This window comes from Falco biarmicus, chromosome 8 (assembly GCF_023638135.1).
Source record: "Falco biarmicus isolate bFalBia1 chromosome 8, bFalBia1.pri, whole genome shotgun sequence".
Classification (NCBI taxonomy): Eukaryota; Metazoa; Chordata; class Aves; order Falconiformes; family Falconidae; genus Falco; species Falco biarmicus.
This window is the reverse complement of record NC_079295.1, coordinates 33,465,031-33,482,518: the sequence shown is the minus strand read 5'-3', so window position 1 is coordinate 33,482,518 and position 17,488 is coordinate 33,465,031. Positions and strand designations below refer to the sequence as shown.

The 17,488-nt window shown below is 46.0% G+C and overlaps 1 protein-coding gene across 1 annotated transcript in view; it reads right to left on the bottom strand.

The window, feature by feature from the left end:
- The window catches only part of LOC130153489 (TGF-beta receptor type-2-like), a 33,658-nt gene extending 22,568 nt beyond the window's left edge, over window positions 1–11,090 (bottom strand). The window contains exon 1 of the mRNA XM_056348356.1: window positions 10,956–11,090. Within this exon, the coding sequence (XP_056204331.1) occupies window positions 10,956–11,007 (52 nt within the window). The 5' untranslated portion in view covers window positions 11,008–11,090. The remainder of the gene's footprint in view (window positions 1–10,955) is intronic.
- Window positions 11,091–17,488: the final 6,398 nt, after the last annotated feature.

The following is a 17,488-nucleotide window of genomic DNA, read 5'->3' as shown; positions in this document are numbered from 1 at the left end:
ACCCAGAGACATTGAACTGAGGATGGAGGAACACAGAATGGATAAAACACTAGTGGCCCTGCACTATTCCTTTTCTTTTTCGTGGTGTCTTTGAAGCACTCAGCAAAGTCCAAAAACGTTGTGTGTCTTTCTGAATCCATTTAACCAATGCACTTCACTGAAACGTCGGTAAAAGTCAGTGGCTGGGGGATACCCAGCTGCAGGTTATTTGCATTATTTTTCAGTAAGCCCCTAAGGCATCCAAGCACCTGCTTCACCTGGGCAAGTAGCTAAGTTCAAGTTGAATTGCTGAATTAGACCTGGCTGAGCTGGTGGATCATGTAACAACATTTGCCCCTTGCCAAGCTGCAGTTGGAACACAAAGGTGGCACCTGTGTTCCTGGGGGCAGATGAAGTCATGAAGGGGTAGGACAGGACAGCCCTGAAGGTGATGCTCGTGAGCAAGTTCGCAGCTCTGCACCTAACTTTGGGCCAACTTACTAGATGAGCAAAGTTGTCCTAAAACTTGGAGGGAACCCACAAGTTAGGGATTTGTCTGCCATTCTAGAGGCTCACTTATTCCCTTGGGAGATGAGCTGGGATGCCCTGCATCCTTCATTTGAAAAGGTGGCCCAAAGGAGGTTTGAAGGTTAGCACAGGAGTCCCCCAGGTCACACAGGACAGCAACTTAACAGAGATATTTTTCACTCCCTAAGTGCCAAGTGTGTGCTGACTATGGGTTGCTGTGGTAATTTGCTGTGTAATTATGGCCGGTACCTCCAGAGCTGTTACCATGCCAAGCAAAAACTGCCCTGGCAGACAAAAGCAGTTGTGAGTTTGCCCAGCAGTAACTGTACTTACTCTATTAGGCATTCAGCAGCTGCTTGTTAAGTGCTGGGCTATGAAAGTCAAATGCAGGGAGCTAGGACACAAACCAAGGCTCGTGGCTGTCCTGGTCTGAAGTGCAGCCCAAGATCTCGGCTGGTAATGAGTCCTTTTGGTTGCACCTGTTGCCCTATTCCTTTCTCTTCCGTACCTTATTCTGTCCTTCCTAGCCACATGTGGCATTGGAAAAACCTTGAGAGACCAAGCCAAGCTGGCAGCACAGCTTGAACAAGTTTGGGGTCTGGGAGGGGAAAAAAACCCACAACCGGGGATCAGCCCAAGGGAAAATGACACATACATACACTCAGTCCCGTGTGGTTACCTCCACCAGCATCACACCATGGCCCCACCGGCCCAGCAACTCCCACCAGCCCAGATGGCTCACAAGGGGAACGTTCCATTTCTCTTCATCAGATGGAAAGCAGAGCAATTTATTCAAGGTCTGAGGAGAGGGGAAAACTGCTGAGTGCAATGTTCATAAGCAGTTTTAGCAGCTCTGCCAGTGCCTCTGCTTATGTGGGTCTTTGCAGGGTAAAGCAATGTATTAGCATATGCCATGGCATGTGTGTGTAGGCTGCCGGCGGGGTTGCGCAGGGCTAAGCTAGCATGTGCCCTGTGGCAAGTGCCTTCTGATGGCTGGAGATTCACATGCCGTGTTTTCAGAGGGCTCTGACATTTCAGCCCTTTGAAGAGCGCTTTGCAGTGATCTGTTCTTGACTAAATCCTGGTCTTCAAAATTAATGCCTTCTTCCCACCTCCCATGCTGCTTGGAAGAAGATGTCATAGCCTGGCCATGCACAGGTGGTTTGAGCTCATCTCGTTGCAAGCTGTTGCAGAAATTACTGAGGATTTAACAACGCTTACAGGTCTGGGAGCCGAACAGCAGAAGGTAAGAGTCAACCAACTTTGCAATGCTGTTGCCATCGGTTTTGTTGCTCGTGTTTCTCCAGAGCTACCAACAGTCTAGCCTATATCTTACTTAACAGTGGCTTCTGCATCTCATTCTCAGGAAGATGCAACAGAGATGAGTCCCCCTCTCTACATAGAAAAGCAGCAGCAATGAACTTAACAGCAAATGCAAGTGAGCTGCAAGTTGGTTGCAGACGTTGCTCTGCAATTCAAGTAAAACTACTGCACAGCAGGTTTTGGGTTTTTATTTTGTTTTGTTGTTTTGTTGTTTGGTTTGGGTTTTTTTTTCCCTATTATCATTATATTGTACTCTGGAATTCAGTTTTGTGTATATTTTTCAGGCTCTGCAGGAATTCTGGATCTCTGTGAATAGATGGAATTGAGATTTTCAAATATCATCCAAATAGGTAAACATGTCAGAAACATTATCTGGGTCACATTTGGGCAACAGGGTTTGCTCTGTTTTAAATGCAAATGGTCTACTGATGATTTAGATGAACTTCCTGAGGAGTGTTTGAAATTCCTGGCACACGTTCGATTTACCATCTGCTAGAATGACTTTGATGAGCCCACAAAGAGACGTTAGACTGGAGCTGCTCTTCATATCTCGGGTGGACTTGCTGTAATTGACTAGTTTGTAATTTTTTGCGTTGGTATTATTTTGATTCCTGAGGAGAAGCGGGGCTTGCAAGGGACTGTGCTATGAACTGCTGGGGCAGAGATGTTCTGTTAATTCTCCGTCAATGTGCTGTCATCAAGTTGTTCCAGCACTGCCCGTTCTTTATGTCTGCTAAAATTATTATCTGGAGTCAAGTTTTGCCCTCATTTAGACCAGATCTAACAGTAATTAATTTGTGCTGTCAGAGGGAACTTGAACTTGAGGCTAGCCTGCATTACAGACGCTGAAAACTTTCTTGCTTTTCCTAAACCATCCCACATTTAATGCGTAAATAGATGGTGTGTTCTTCTCTCTCATTTCTTTCTTGATCTCTTAAAAAAATGTCTTTTAAGGAGCTTGTGTTGTAACCTACCAAAAGATGCTGCTCAATAGGGTTGAATGCAACTTGAATATTTTCCATTTTTCTAAAGCAGAAGAGAGTTATGGCAGGAGGGCAGAGGGAGCAGGGTTTTTCCTTCCAAAAAGGAATTTTTGCAGGAATGGAACCAAGAGTCTTGTTGACAGGGCCTGAAGTGCTGTTTTCTCCACACATGAAAGTAACAGGAGCTTGCGTGTCTGTGCGTTGCCTCTCCAGAGATCCCTCTTGCAAGAGGAGGAGAAGGTTCCCACGGGTGCCAGCCCCTGGGCAGAGCTGCAGCACAGCCCCAGGCAGCCTCAGCGGCCAGAGGGGGTGAGGTGCAGGGGGCAAAGCTGCTTCTCCAGCATGGAGGAACGGGCAAAGAGAGGAACGTTCACCGTCCACCACCTCCCGCTCTGAGATCTCCTCATCTGCGGTAGTGCGTTGCCTTTCCAACTCAGCGTCAGGCCCCAGGATACCTCCTGAAACATGCCACAGTCTGAATATCACTAAGCAATACTTCTGCCCCAGAGCTGCCTCCCAACCTGCAGCCTGTTGCAAAGGTAGCAGCTCTGACAAAGGCGAAAGAAAAGCTTGGCTGCTTGTGATGCTGCTTTACAAACAGGTGAGCACAAGGCAAATGTACAAAACCAAAGTAAATGTGTGGTGAGGAGATCTCACCCCCAAGTGAATGGCCTCTGCCTCTGGTGGGAACATCTACAACCATTTTCTAACCGCCCTTTGACATATTAAAGACATGGCAGGAACTGAGCTCCCAGGGGATCCATTGGTCTTATTTCTGTGGACACTTGTACCCTGGGTCTATTTGAAGAAGGATGATTCATTCAACTGCTCATTGCCAATGGCTCTGTGTGTCACTTCCCATTGTAAGAAGAAGGGTCTTGTTTGCTGTTATGGACTGGTTGGGGCTAATTTTGGGATAGATCTAGCATGGAAAAAATGCTTTACACAGCAAGACAGCAGCTGATTCAGTTTCTTCATTGCTGGATGCTGGCGTTTAGAGTCTCCCAGGCAGGAAGTTTTATCAAGCAACATCAGACAGATGTTCCTCATCATGTCCCAGCTATGTTGACTGGAGACCTGCTCTGTCAAACACTTGTCAGGGCACATGGGCATTCATTCTGCATGGCTGGCATTTTATTAAACGATCCACCTGAAAACAGCAACAAATCTTTGTAAAGAAACACCTATACCAGTGTTAGCTGTGAAGACCCAGAAATGCTTGTAGTCATGGCATTCCCAAGAACCTTTTCCTGGAAAGGGTTCAAGTTCCTGATTTAGCAATAAAAGGGAAGAAATTATCTGGATTTCCAGTGGACACGGTATGCATCCACATTGGCAGTATTGTCTTTTTTGATGGGGTGTGCAGTGCACCAAGGCAATGCAGGACACAGTTGAGCCTTCTGGTTTGGGATGGCTGAAGTGAGAAGGGATCAGTATCAAAATCTCAGGGTTTTGGATTGCTGGTGTAAGGAAAAGGCCTCTGTTAGCAGTGCGACAGCCAGCAGGCCAGGAACTTCAGCAGAGTGCTGAAGCCTCCCAGAAGCAAAGACAAAAGTGTGTTGCTCCCAGAGGGAAAGTCTTCACAGGGTGTTGGAGAAACTGAAAAGATTAGGAGGTACTCAGATGTTGGGGCAGGGAGATGTCTTAACAATGATAGGATCAGATCTGTTGGTGTCACCTCAGGTGATTGTGTCAGGGCTCAGCCCTGCCTGACTGCAGACCAGGGCAATAAACCAGTCCTGTTTGCTGGCTGCCAGGGCTGCACTGGTTCCAGCTGCTGGCATAAGCTCACCTGCACAGCTTTGCATGCAAGGCATGTATTAGGGTGTGACGGTCCTGGAGGCACGGACTTTCCAGCTCCCAGGCATGGTCACAGGACTTGCCATCATATGCTGCAAGGGGAGGACAACAGCTTTTTGCAGGCTGAGCAAAGGCAGGCAGGTATTTCTGTCAGATACCTTCAGGCCTCATCAGCATTGACTCTGGTGCCAGGGTGGCAGCTGCTGGCGACAGCTTTCTTTGGACCTCTGCTTGCCCAGAAGGGCTGGAGTTTTGGATCCAGCGGAGAGTAACTGACATAGAACTAAAGGGACCATCTCCATCTACAGCGTGGCAAGGTGAGAGGTCTTGCCACAGGCCCAGGCAGAACCTGTCCAATGTGATGCTGCTTCGACTACTCTGAGAGCTGTGGCCAAAGCATGGGTCGAACTGGAGCGTGGGACCCTGCAAAGTGACACCCGGCAGCTGCCACCACTGGAACTGCATGTCGGGTCCCCATTACAGCTTGCTCCTGCTGATAGCTGAAGGAGATAGCAAATCACACACCGCACATGTTGAAAAGATATTTTTTTTTTTAATTTAAAATCTATTTTAATCTTGAATCCAGATGTAAATATTCCTGTCTTGTTGAGGGTAACACTTCAGCTGAGGCATAGCCTCGGAGCTGCCAGGATTCACGTGGGTAGTTGCCCTCCGTCCAGTGCAGGCTGTAGTGTACAGCTGGATACAAGAATTGCCCCAATGCCGAGATGCGTTTGCTGTAGTATAAATCAGCTGCCGTTTGTCAGACATGTTCCTGGCTTATCAGTGGGAAGCAAAACCCCACAGTGGAACAGCTCCATGGAAGGGTAAGCCCTGGGGTGGTGTAATCGGTAGGAGCATGGGCTGCAGAGGGGATTGCACGGCAGGCAGGCTTTCCCGCTTTTCCTAAAAGTTTGACAGCTACCAGCAGCTGGCAGGAGAGTTTCAGCCCCACATGGGCTATAACAAATAGATGAACCAATTGATGAGCAAGAAAATGACTCTGATGGACGTTACAGATGCTTTCCGGAGGCAGGATCACGGCAGTCATCTCTGAACTCAGGGATGTGCATGCGAGCAGGGCCAAGACAGCTTTCAGCCACCCCTTCATTTCCCTCCGAAGCTCCCAAAGGAAACATTATCCCACAGTTGGGGTCCAGCACAGGGATAATGTAGCTGTAATCCACAGGTTTGATAAGGCAGGCAGCCATCCGTGGTGTTATCTCCCCCTACGTGGAGGCCCCTTCCAGTGCAGGCTTTCACTTGGCACACAGCGCTAAACATTGGATGTGAAAAGAGCAAAGTGTGTGGGAGCTGCTGATTTTGTCTCCTTGGTGGGACTGTTGTTTTTTAATAAAAAGATCAGATGTTGCGCTTCCTTGAAAACACGACAATCTATGGGAGAGTTCATTAGTTTATGGCAAGTTGCAACACTGTGGAGCCCGGCTGAAGGCAAATGTTATTACAAAGAGTTATCACTAAGGGGAGAGGAAAATAATGTCCTGAGGAAATAAACTTGATGGAGCAAAACATGGAGCAATATAAAGCTGTGGAGGACAGGCAGTAGAGTTGAATACTTTCTCAGAATAAAAGTCCCCAGTCACCTGTTTTTAATGCCAATGTTTGCTTTCTGCATATTCAGTGAATATGTGGGATGCATCTGTTCAGGACTCCATCTCTAATGGGAGTAAAAAGTATCATGATTGCAGCTGGCTGAACTTTTTTTACTACTAGTACACAAAAATGTCTTTGTGACCATCATGAAATGGTGATAACACCAGTAAAAGTCTTTTTTTTTTTTTTTTTTTTTTAGAAAACCATGTGTGTTAATTTCAAGTTCCATGGAATTATATTTCAAGGAGGACTTTCCTCCACAAAGTCCCCCACTAAAATACAGATTTGAGCAGCTTTTATGATGACCAGCCTGTCTCAAGTCTGAACAAAGCTGGAGATGCGAGGGGAAGAGAAATGCCTGCTTTCCTAAATCTGACATGGGTGTACAATGCCAGCTTTCTCAGCCTTCAGTTAGTCTAACTTACACCAAGGGCTGAAGCTGTAGTATCAGGTTTGGAGAAGTGTAAAGGTGAATTCAAAGTATCATCACTTTCCTTGCTGAGTCTCATGCCACTTTGTCACTTGCAGCACTGCGGAGGACTCTGGTTTTGCATTGTTAGGATTTTTCTTGTGCTTTCCCCTTTGATTTCCTAACCGGAGAATTTGCTGCAACCTTGCTGTTATTGAGCCTCATGGTGGAATGCACACGTTTCTCCTTCAGGCAGTGGCATGCTGCGCCTGCTCCCAGCCCAGCTACCTCCACCCAGCCAATGTGGGGACCTTGCAGCCTCTTGGTTTTTTTTGATGGTGATAATTTCTTCCTTGGTGTTTTGGCTGTCTTAAAACAACACCAGAGCAAAATATGGTGCTACTTGAGAAGGACTGTCATAACTAACCCTGCAGCCACGTGTCCTGGCATGGGCAGCACCCACCTCCACGTGCTGCATAGCCTGGGAGAAGAGGTCTGCCCTGGCTCCGGCTCAGCCTTGGACCTGCAAAGCCTCTTTCTGAAAATGGATGTATTTGCCTGCGAAACTGAGGGTGACTCTTTCTTTGTCCTCTTCCTTCCTTCATCCTCTCACTAGCCTGGGTTTCACCCTGTGTTCCTTGATTGTGTGTGCATTGGTGTTGGGGTGCAATCCTAATAGTTGCCCTGCCTGAGGAGCGGGCTGGTGTTTTGGTGCAGCATGACTCCTGGGTTTAGCTCTGGTGACCTTAGAAATAAAAGGCCAACTTCTGAATGAGCTGCCTGAGGAGCCTGGGATAGGTCAGAGATTTCTTGAGCAGATCAAAAGCCAGAGATGTTTTTCTGACAGCCCCGGAGCTCCCTGTCATGATTTATGCATTATATACGCTCTATATATTTAGCCAGAGAGGCTCACTGGGGGGACCAGGGCTGGTTTGTGCAAGCAGGAAAGAGCATGTGGCTTCGGAGAGCTGCCATCTACCAGGAGATATCCCTCCAAATGCATTCTCTGCGGAGCCAGTGAAGTGCCTTGAGGGACCATAGCAAAAGGAGCCCAGGATGCTCACGGCAAAAAATATCAAGATAATTTAGTGGAACAACATTTTAATGGGAGATCAAGTTATGGGGAAGCAGACCAAAGCTGGGAGCTCTGGACTCAGGGCAGCAGACCTGCAACCTTCCGTCATTTCACAAATCCTCTTTCTCTTTCTTTGGAGCTTCAGAGTACAGCTCTTCCTTGGTAAGGGCTACGTGCCCTCACAGATTTTGGGTTTGATATCCTTTTTTGGAGGCTGGATGCCCAAAGGCTCCCATACTTTGCTGGGCTCCTGGGGCTCCTCATGCCCTAAGAGCTGTCGTCACACCAGTGACACTTAGCTCACATTCTTGGGGTTGTCTCAACAGCTTAGAGGGTTGTGGTGCTTTTCTCTCCTCCCTGTGAGACGAGATTTTGCTCAGCTCCATGCTTGCATGGCCTGACCTGAGCCCTACCCCTGACAGACAGAGCACAAGGGAGACTTTCCTGATTTTGATGCAAAACAGGGCAGGAAAACTCCTGATTATTAACTTCAAGGCCAGAGTGTTTCCATGTGCACAATACAGTAATCCCGATATCAGATCTGTAGCTTCTGAATAGGTTATGGGCTACCAAACAAATAGTCTTGCAGTCTTAAAGGCTTTGAGCAACAAAAATCCACTACATCCTGAGCCTGAGTAATTGATTACCTGCTGGAACAACTTTACTGTGTTGTGCTGTAACACAAAAGGGTGCAGCTTCAGCTTCCAGCATGTAAATCTTGTTTTTCCTCTATCCCACAGAAGAAGCAGCCCTCTGCCAGATAGCATCTCTCCAGGACCTGGTTACAGATGATGACGAGCTCACCTCCCAGCTCTCTCCTGGCTAGAGACACTGAAAGCCTTCAGCCCCCATGGTGTAAGATAGATTTTGCAGTCCTGAATGATCCTTGTATTTTTTTGTCCTGGGCTAGGTAAATCCAGAACTGCGCTAGCTCTCTGCCCTGGGAGGATTCCCCTCTCACCTGCCTGAGGGCTTGTGTTAGCACTGGTGCAACTACAGCTCCTGTCTGCACCTTCTGCTGAGAAAGTCATGTAAAAATGCTGCCTCCAGCAGCCACTGCCACTGGGGAGAAGTGTAAGGGTAGTTATTTGGGGAGAAGTCTAAGGGTAGTTATTTTGAAGCCTCGCTAGAGCTGGCCAGGGACAATTAGGGAAATCCAGTAGCTGAAATTTCAGTGGTCTGTCAGATCTACAGTGCTTTTTTCTGTTGCATATGGACGAAAGCGGTCAGATGACGCTGGCTGATGACCACTCTATCATGTTGGTGATTAAAGGGGTAGAGACAGGCAGCATGAAGCACAAACTGGGGTCTCTGCTGCCCTGGTATAAACTCCTAGGGAGAGTGGCAAAAACTCAGCTGAAGTTATTCTGGGACAACAGAGATGCAATTTGGGCCATGTTCTCTATGGCAAGTCTTAAATCTCTGTGCTAAAAGGAGTGACTTTGCTGCTGTCACCAAGCTAGTGCTGCCACTCTTTAACAAGAGGCTGGGTGAGCAGCGGGGCTTGTTGCTTGAAGAACAGCTGAATGTGTATTTTCTGTCAATGTGGGGAACTTTCTGTTCCCTTCTCTCTCAATGTCAATGCAAAGTGGGCTCCCAGGGTACTTCTACTGTCCCAGAATGACTATAGCATCTATTTAATGCTACATGCAAGAGAAGTGCATGTAGCCCCAGAAAACATCTATCACTGTTGAGCTGAATCACAGAGAGGAAGCCTTGGCTTATTTTTTTTTCCCCATACGGAGGCAAATTTTGTCATCATATCACTCACGTAACCTTTTGTATGAACTTAGTAATCATGATATGTTTTGGTTTGGCTTCTTTCAGATTAAAACCTTGCCTTTCAGAAAAAGGAAACCATAAGTTAAATAACTCCAAAACTAGGTATTTCTGAAGGATAATTAGTGGTCATCTTTCTTACCAAAAACAACCCAAGACTGTGCTTTAAATAATACCTTGTAGTAATTCCTTCAGTTCTGCTCCAAATGTGATTAATTTAGCAGGATGTTATTGGTATAGCATCCTACATTTTAAACCACAGTTTAGGGTATTATCTACAGTAATGAATACTATATAGCTCCACAACTTTTTGAAAAATCAACCAGACCTTACACCCTAAACCCTCCCATCTGGGTCCCCCTGCTTCAACAGTTGTGCCAAGAGTTGTATTTGCCTACACACACATTATCGACTGATCCTATTCTTTTATTCCCTATTCCTGTAGATAGGGGGACCCATGTAAAGTGAATGCAGGCACAGATCCCTGCCCCCAGTTATTTCATTTGGATGCAAAAGCACTGGAATTATAATCCTCCTACTTCGTTGCTTTCAGCAAAAAGCAATTTTAGTTACACTGAGATTTCTACAGCGAAAGGAACGGGTCTGTGTTCGTAAAAGAGTTCACTGTAAAAAGTGCCGTTGCCTGTGCAAATATATAAATATATACTATATAGGGTTATATGTATATATACACATACATAGGCACTGTATATACAGAAAGTATATACACACATACTTAGGAGATGTGTATATAACGCTCCTTTATATACAAATCTATTCCCTGTTATGAAACAATCATCTAGATATAAACAAGAGAAGTTAAACCATGGATGGGCACATTTTCAAGTGCTGCTGGAGGGTTTTATCTACAGTATTGAAGAAGTGCTATCAAAACCTAAACAGGGCACTTATTACAAAGAAATCTTTACGTAAGTGCTGGAAAGGTTTGCTGAATAACCAGATGTTGTTGCAAAGACACTTCTCCTCCCCCCTCTCCCCACTTCTTTCCTTCTTTAATAGTTCGATTAATTCTGCACATAAACCGGGGCTGATAAAAGTTCTAAGCTGCAAACTTCACCACATCTGGACACTGTCGAAGCCAGATTGTTCAGCGGTGCACTTCAGTTGCTTTTAATCTCCCTTAATAAAATAAAATCTTCCAACAAGTAATGCTGACCTATATATATTTTTGCACTGTAAACACTGACATCTGCGAGCTGCTCCAAGCGAGCACGCAGTGCTTTCCACCAAGGCGATCGCTCGCCCTTCACCGTAAGAGAAATACACAGCTGATGCAGCCGGAGCAGTCTATTCTACTAAACTCCTCAGCTATTTCCAGTCCTCTGGCTAATTGCTGCCAGGGGAGAAATCAAAGATTAGCTATTTTGCTGGAGGAAGGAAAAATAAACGACTTCTTGGAGTATGTTGCTTAACATTGCCTAACCAGAAACATTTTTCTACTCACAGAAGGAGAGCAGCAGTAAGGCAAGCAGACCCGGTTTCCTCCAGTAACCCATTTTCTGGATCCCGGCAGCAACCAGAAGCCCAGCTTCACGGCGTTGACCAATTCATCTTCCCTTGGTGCAGGCAGTCTCCTGCATTTCTGCTGTCAAGCCCGGAGCCCCGAGTTTGTGAGGCTCCCGGCCAGGCTTGCCAGGAAGGCGGATCCAGCCACTAAAGCCCAGCTGTGTGTGGGGTCCGCCCAGGAACTGCAGTTTATGAACAAACTAAGCCCAAGTCTCCTCTCGGAGTATATACAAATATGGGAGGGGGGAGCCAGGGGAAGAAGCCTGGATCTGAGAAAAAGGGTTGGATTTTGTTTTTCCCCGATGACAACGCAGAGCTGCTCCCAGCTCCGTACAGCCCAAGGAGGTTTGAAGGGGACCTAATGTCTGCTGCATGCATCTAATCAAAAAGGCATGGGTACTCCTGCATGCCTCTTCCATCTGAATAAAATACGAAAGGTAACACTTCAATATGCTGAGCTGCCATTAATTCACTGCTTCCCCACCCCCCCTTTTATAAATTAACTCTATCTTTTAAGTAAGCTTCAACAGGCTATATTTTTAATAAGGATAATTAGAAGTTTTAGGGCAGCTTTTTAAGAAAGACCACATCAATATGAGCTTAGCCTAAAGTACGTGCTTTCAACCCATTAAAGCAGCAGGATTTAAACATATATGTTTTCCTGAATCAGGGCCTGAAATAATAACAGAGCATTTAAATAGCTGCTTTCTCCCCAAGATCTCAAACTGCTTTACAAAAACTTGTAAGAAATATTATCCCACTTAAAAAAGGGAAACTGTGAAACGTAGCAGAAATGTGACTTGCCTTGGTTGTTAATGCAAACGATCAGTGGCAAAAAGAGGAGTAAAATCCTCAAACTCTTGCCCTATGATCTACCCCGATCCTCCAGATTGTGTTAAACTAACAATCAATGTACGTGAGTGTGGCAGAAAAAGGGACATCATTATTAAGGCTTTTTGCAGCCGAAATGCCTGCCCTAAGGTGAAGTTAGTTCTTTATAGTTACCGATAAATACATTGATTAATTTTTAATGCATATGCAGCATTCTAATTCAGCAAATCTCCAGCTTTTTATTTACCCATTTCTGCAATCCATCTTTTACTTCATTAATCAGTGTGATAGATACGTGGTGCTATAAAAGCTTGTGAGTATGTGTGATCATGACTGGTGAGCGTTTTGCTTCTTTGGACTTGAAGGTCCTTTTTTTGCATGAATCTTTCCGATATACCACACCCGTTCATGTTGTAAACTATTTATATAAATTATTCTTAGGGAGTTAAACAATGGTATCTTTTTACCTTCTTCTGTATTTAAAAAGGAAAAAGGGGAGGTGTTAGATGAGGTACAGACACCGCTGATGATAACCATAAAGCTTGTCTCCGATGGCACAGCTATATAAGCATGCCTCTGCACAGTTGCTTGGTCTGCTCTGACTTGCTTCAGGGTGCCAGCTTAGCCTGTCCTCCACCGAGAAATGGCCATATGCCGCTGGGATAGCAGAGCAGCAAGCTAGGTGGGTGCCCTAAAGGGTAGATACTGCCTGGGGTATACAGAGAATGTATTTGGGAGAATGAGCCTAGGAAGATCTGCGTGACCAGGGGAGCTGCTCGAGTCCTAGGCAAGGGGCAACATTGCTCTTCCTCGTTTGCCGGTCTTTACATCAAACTGGGCATCTTTCTACGTGCTACGTAGTATGAATCCAGAAGAGATGGCCTGGCCTAAGTCACAACAGCTGAGGCATGGCCTTTGAGGGCTAAGGATGAGCAAATGTTTAGCAAACTTTCAGAAAGACATTCTTTTCCAATAAGCGTATTGAAAGTGCTGTGTGCGCAGTGGTTCCTTTGGGTGACCTGCCAACTCTGCTCTTTCTGATTCAGAGCATTTCAAAATGCCTGCAGATTGCTCAGGCTGCCGGGTGGATTTTCAGACGTGAGCCCTTCTGTGTGTTACAAGACAAGGGGATAAGGCTTGTGTTAGGAACGTCACAGATTATTCATGATCCCTGGGAGCCCTCTTTAAAATCAGGAAGAATCCCCCGCTGCCTATGAAACTCAGAGAGAAATAATGTCCCCAGCAGGAGCCCGGAGGGGCTTTAAACAATGGTGGACATTGACAAAACATGCTGTAAGATCTGGAAGTGCAAGGGAAGCAAGGGATATTATTTTTTTAGCAACAGAACCTGGGAAGGCAGCAGGAAGCCTGCACAACATCCCAGCAGCTGGGGACCCTGAGTCGCAGGAGCTGCGTTTTCCAAAAACCCAGGTAATCCCAAACAACTTCTGGGCCAAAGTGAACCCTGTGAAATGCTTTGTCCTGTCTGCAGAATAATCTTAGGGAGAGATGTGGGGGCAGAGCTCACTGGAATGAAAGGAAAGGCAGTAGCTGTCCCGTGCAATGGCATCTTTACAAGGCAGTTGGGCTCCTACAGGAAGCTCTGCAAGGGGAAGCTTTTGGGGAGTGATGTTTGTCCTGCTCTTCCTAAACAGCTGTACTTATTTCTTGATGGTGTTAGACCTGCTGCTTTGTAAAACATGGTATCGTGGTGACATGGACAAGGGTTTGCTTTCATAAACTGGCCACTGGGCTCTGCAGGCTGCTTTCTGCACAGAGGGAACCTGGCTGTTCAGCCCTTGCTGCACATAAGATTGCACAGAGCTAGATGTCCCCTCCCGTAACCTGCATTCTTGGTCCACTGAGCTGAGGCTATTGTAAGCAAACTTTATCTGCCGAATAGGAAGAACGTGATGCTGGGAGCTTGTTTCTTTCCTAACTCTGTGGTGTGGATCACCCCGGGTTGAGCAGGGAGCCACGCAGTACATGCCTCACCGACCTGGGCTTTGACAAACAGCTCTGTTCTGGAGCCCCTGCTTATTTCTCAGCCCTCATCCAAGGAAAAAGCACAAACTAAAAATCCACCGAAGTTACTCAGGAAGAAGTAAGAACTCTGGGATTCAGCCTAAAGTGTCTAAACTCACATTATAGAGCTTTGCTTCCATGAGAGAACACAGTGACCTTTGGAGTAAGACATTAGGGAGGAAGAAGAGATAAATGGTTATTTTTATTGTTGGCTTGTTTATTCCTTTTGGTGTAAATTCCCCTGCTCCTCTATTAGTGGTCTGGACAACCTCATAACTCAAGACACAGTGAAGGCTGGATTTAAGCTGAGGAACGTAAGGTCTCTGCAGGGTGATTTTTAAGTTGCATTGTGGGAGCGGTTTTCCCAAAGTTCTCGTTTAGGAGCTGGAATATATTTACTGGAGAAGTAAAATAAAACTTTGGACACCTGAAACAATATAGCGTATATTTAAATGAAGGTTTCAAACAGCCTGGGTTTCCACTGTGGGAGGCAAGGCTCTGCAATCAATCAATAGATCTGAAGTTCCCAACGAAGGCACTAAACACCCTTGTGCAGGGTAGCACTGTGATGCACGTGTGCCAGACCCAGGTGAGTCAAACCTCTTATTCTTCCCGGCGGCAAAGCCCACCTTCGTGTGACAGGGGACATGAAAGGAGAGAAGAAGGGAATGACATAGCCATACCCCGGATAGTGCTAATGCAAGGGCTGATGCTCCCGAGCTTCCCTGGACCTCCTCCACGCCCGTTAGACCCCAGGGAGTATAGCAGTGACACCGAGTTTAAAATGACTGACTACAACAAAAGGTGTTGGGTTTACTTCTGCACTCAGAAGGTGTTCCCTTGGTCCTTGATTGCTTTTACATTATTAATGTCTGTTGCATCTGCTTTGTTCTTTTCTAATCTGTTGATATTAGCAGTGTTGTTGGGCTTCAGATAAGGTCCATGAGTGTTTCTGTTGTAAAGAGGATTTGTTTTATGCTTTGAAGTTTTAAAAGGCAGACCTAAGGAAGACGGCTACCTGATAGGATCAGGATTGAGCTTCTATTAGTGAGCACAAATCCATACTCTTAATTTGTGTGCATATATCATGTGGTCGTATTGAGCTACTCCCAAGTTGTCCTGGCAGTTAATTAAACCCCAGGAATTTCAGTGTCATCACTTCTGCATCTTATAAGCATGGCCTTGGTTTCACCATGCCATCAGCAACAGTTGCCTGAGAAGGATGTGACCCTGCACTGTGGATCCCATTCAGCTGCCATCCCCACCCTGTGTTTGCAAGGACACTGGCTCCAGTCCTGGGAGGCTCGAACAAATTAAAATGCCATTGCCAGGTGAGTGCCGAGGGTGCCCATTGCTCTCTAGGGAAAGTTCTCATTACCTTCCTGCTGTCACAGTGCCACAGCGTGTTGGTGTTTGAGCTCATGTACATGATACTGTGGTTTGTGCTCCCTGCTATCACCTGAGGGAAAATACTTTGACCTGACCTTCGGCATTTTCCATTCTCTTGCTGCAGCATGTCCCAGCGATGGCGTGGTAAGCGGTGATGATCAGGTAGCTTGAGGAGTGCAACCAAAGCCAGCAATGTGTCCTGAGGGACACAGCTATAGCTCCTTCAGGCACAGGCAGCCTTGTCTGCATTGCCCCAGCCACTTCTCCTTAGCCCTGCCAACTTCCCCATGCTCCTGCCTCTCAGCTAGCGCTCATTTTAGTAGCCACACAGGATAAATAAATTTTCTAAGTGATGCCTGACTTTTATTGGAGTCTTTCCATAGTCCAGAAACACTGGCCTACCTTCTAACTTCTCTTAGACTGTGTGCGACAGGCTCCTTGACCAAATCTGCATAAGGATTAAGTAAAAGTCTAATTTGCCCATCTCTATCATTCACAATGTTATTAAGCTGGGGTTTTTTTCTGCTTGGTTCTGTCCTAAATCTTCTTTCTTTCTTTCTTTCTTTCTATGACATTTTGAATTTTTCTCATGCTTGCTTTGTGCTGCTTTTGAAACCACTTTCATTAAATTTTCTTTCATACTATTGATGTGCTTGTACAGATTCTTTCAAATATGTGGATTAGTTTAGGCTTTCTTGTTTCTATTAAGGGATCCAGATCTGTTGTTGCTGAAATGGATGGAAACCACTACTACCAATTTCATATTGAGTGGAATCCGGTGACTTCCACCACCCCAAAAGACACCCATATCTCTTTTCTACTCTCCACTTAACTTTCCATGAGTTTTTCTTTCCCTGAATAATTAACAAAATATTGTTATTTCTACTGGCCATTTGACACAGCCATTTAGGTGATAAAAATATGTCTATGAGCATCCTGGATTCATGTGAGGAGAGGATTTCCCATTTATTCTTTTTGAACTTCCTTTTCCTCCTGCACTCTTCCGTGCTGAAGCAGCTACTCATGCATTTTACCGACAGCTCCCTGACGTTCATTCCTCCGCTGTGTTTTCTTAGGGAACCTGAGCAAGCACTGTTTTCTGCTCCATCCATCATACTGACGACATCACATGCAGACAGATGCCAGGGTCTTCAGTGAGGATCAGCCTCTGAAGACCAAAAGCTCAAGGTAGCATCGCTTTGGCTGCTGGCTGCCTCCAGTTAGCAAGCACCTTTGGGTCTGTAGAGAGAGGCATGAGCAGTTTGACAGCCTGATTCATGATCTTTTTATTATTATTACTGGTAGTGAAATCATGATAGGATCCAGGAGCCTGAACCATGAATCAGGAATGTGCTTTTGAAGGGAAACTCCCATCCATACCACTTTGGCTTGCACTACAAGGCAGCCTTAGGGCATGTACATGCTGGATCTTTTTTCTGTAGCAGCTAAACTGAAAGGTGTGAAGGGTGGCCAGTCCCCAGGAGCAGGCTAGGGGCACCTAGCCCTGTGTGTGGATGGTGGCTCCTCAGGTCCAGCTGTGTTGCTCCATGAATCTGCTCGTGCTGTACCTTGCGAGCACCAACACAGCCAGACACTGTGCAGGCACATAGGTGCGCACCTCCCGTCAGCAGGAATATCGGCTGGTAAACTCTCTCCTCCTGAGGTTATTGAAAGGCCATGGGTGTTGTGGGGTAGATGCAAAACATAGCCACTGCTTTAGGTGTTTTCATTTAAGTTCTCAGTAGCAAAGTGATGGTTGTTAGTGGTGGTTGTATTATCATTTAATTCTAGCTACTTCTAAAATGTTGAAGGGATGAGGACTGAAAGATGAAGTTACTGAAAACTGGTGTTGTGGCAAAGGGGAAATTGCCTGAAATAGTTCTCAATGATATGGCATATATTTTTTATTTAAGGTGTGCGACTTCACAGAATCACAGAACGGTCAGGGTTGGAAGGGGCCTCTGGAGACCACCTAGCCCAACCTCCTGCTAAAGCAGGTTCTCCTACAGCAGGTTGCACAGAGTCACATCCAGGTGTGTTTTGAACATTTCCAGAGATGGAGACTCCACAGCCTTTCTGGGCAGCCTGTTCCAGTGCTCTGTCACCTTCGAAATAAGGAAGTTCTTTCTTGCATTCAGATGGAACTTGCTGTGATGCAGTTTGTGCCTGTTGCCCCTTGCCCAGTTGCTGGGCACCATGGAAAAAAGCCTATTTGCTAGAACAAAA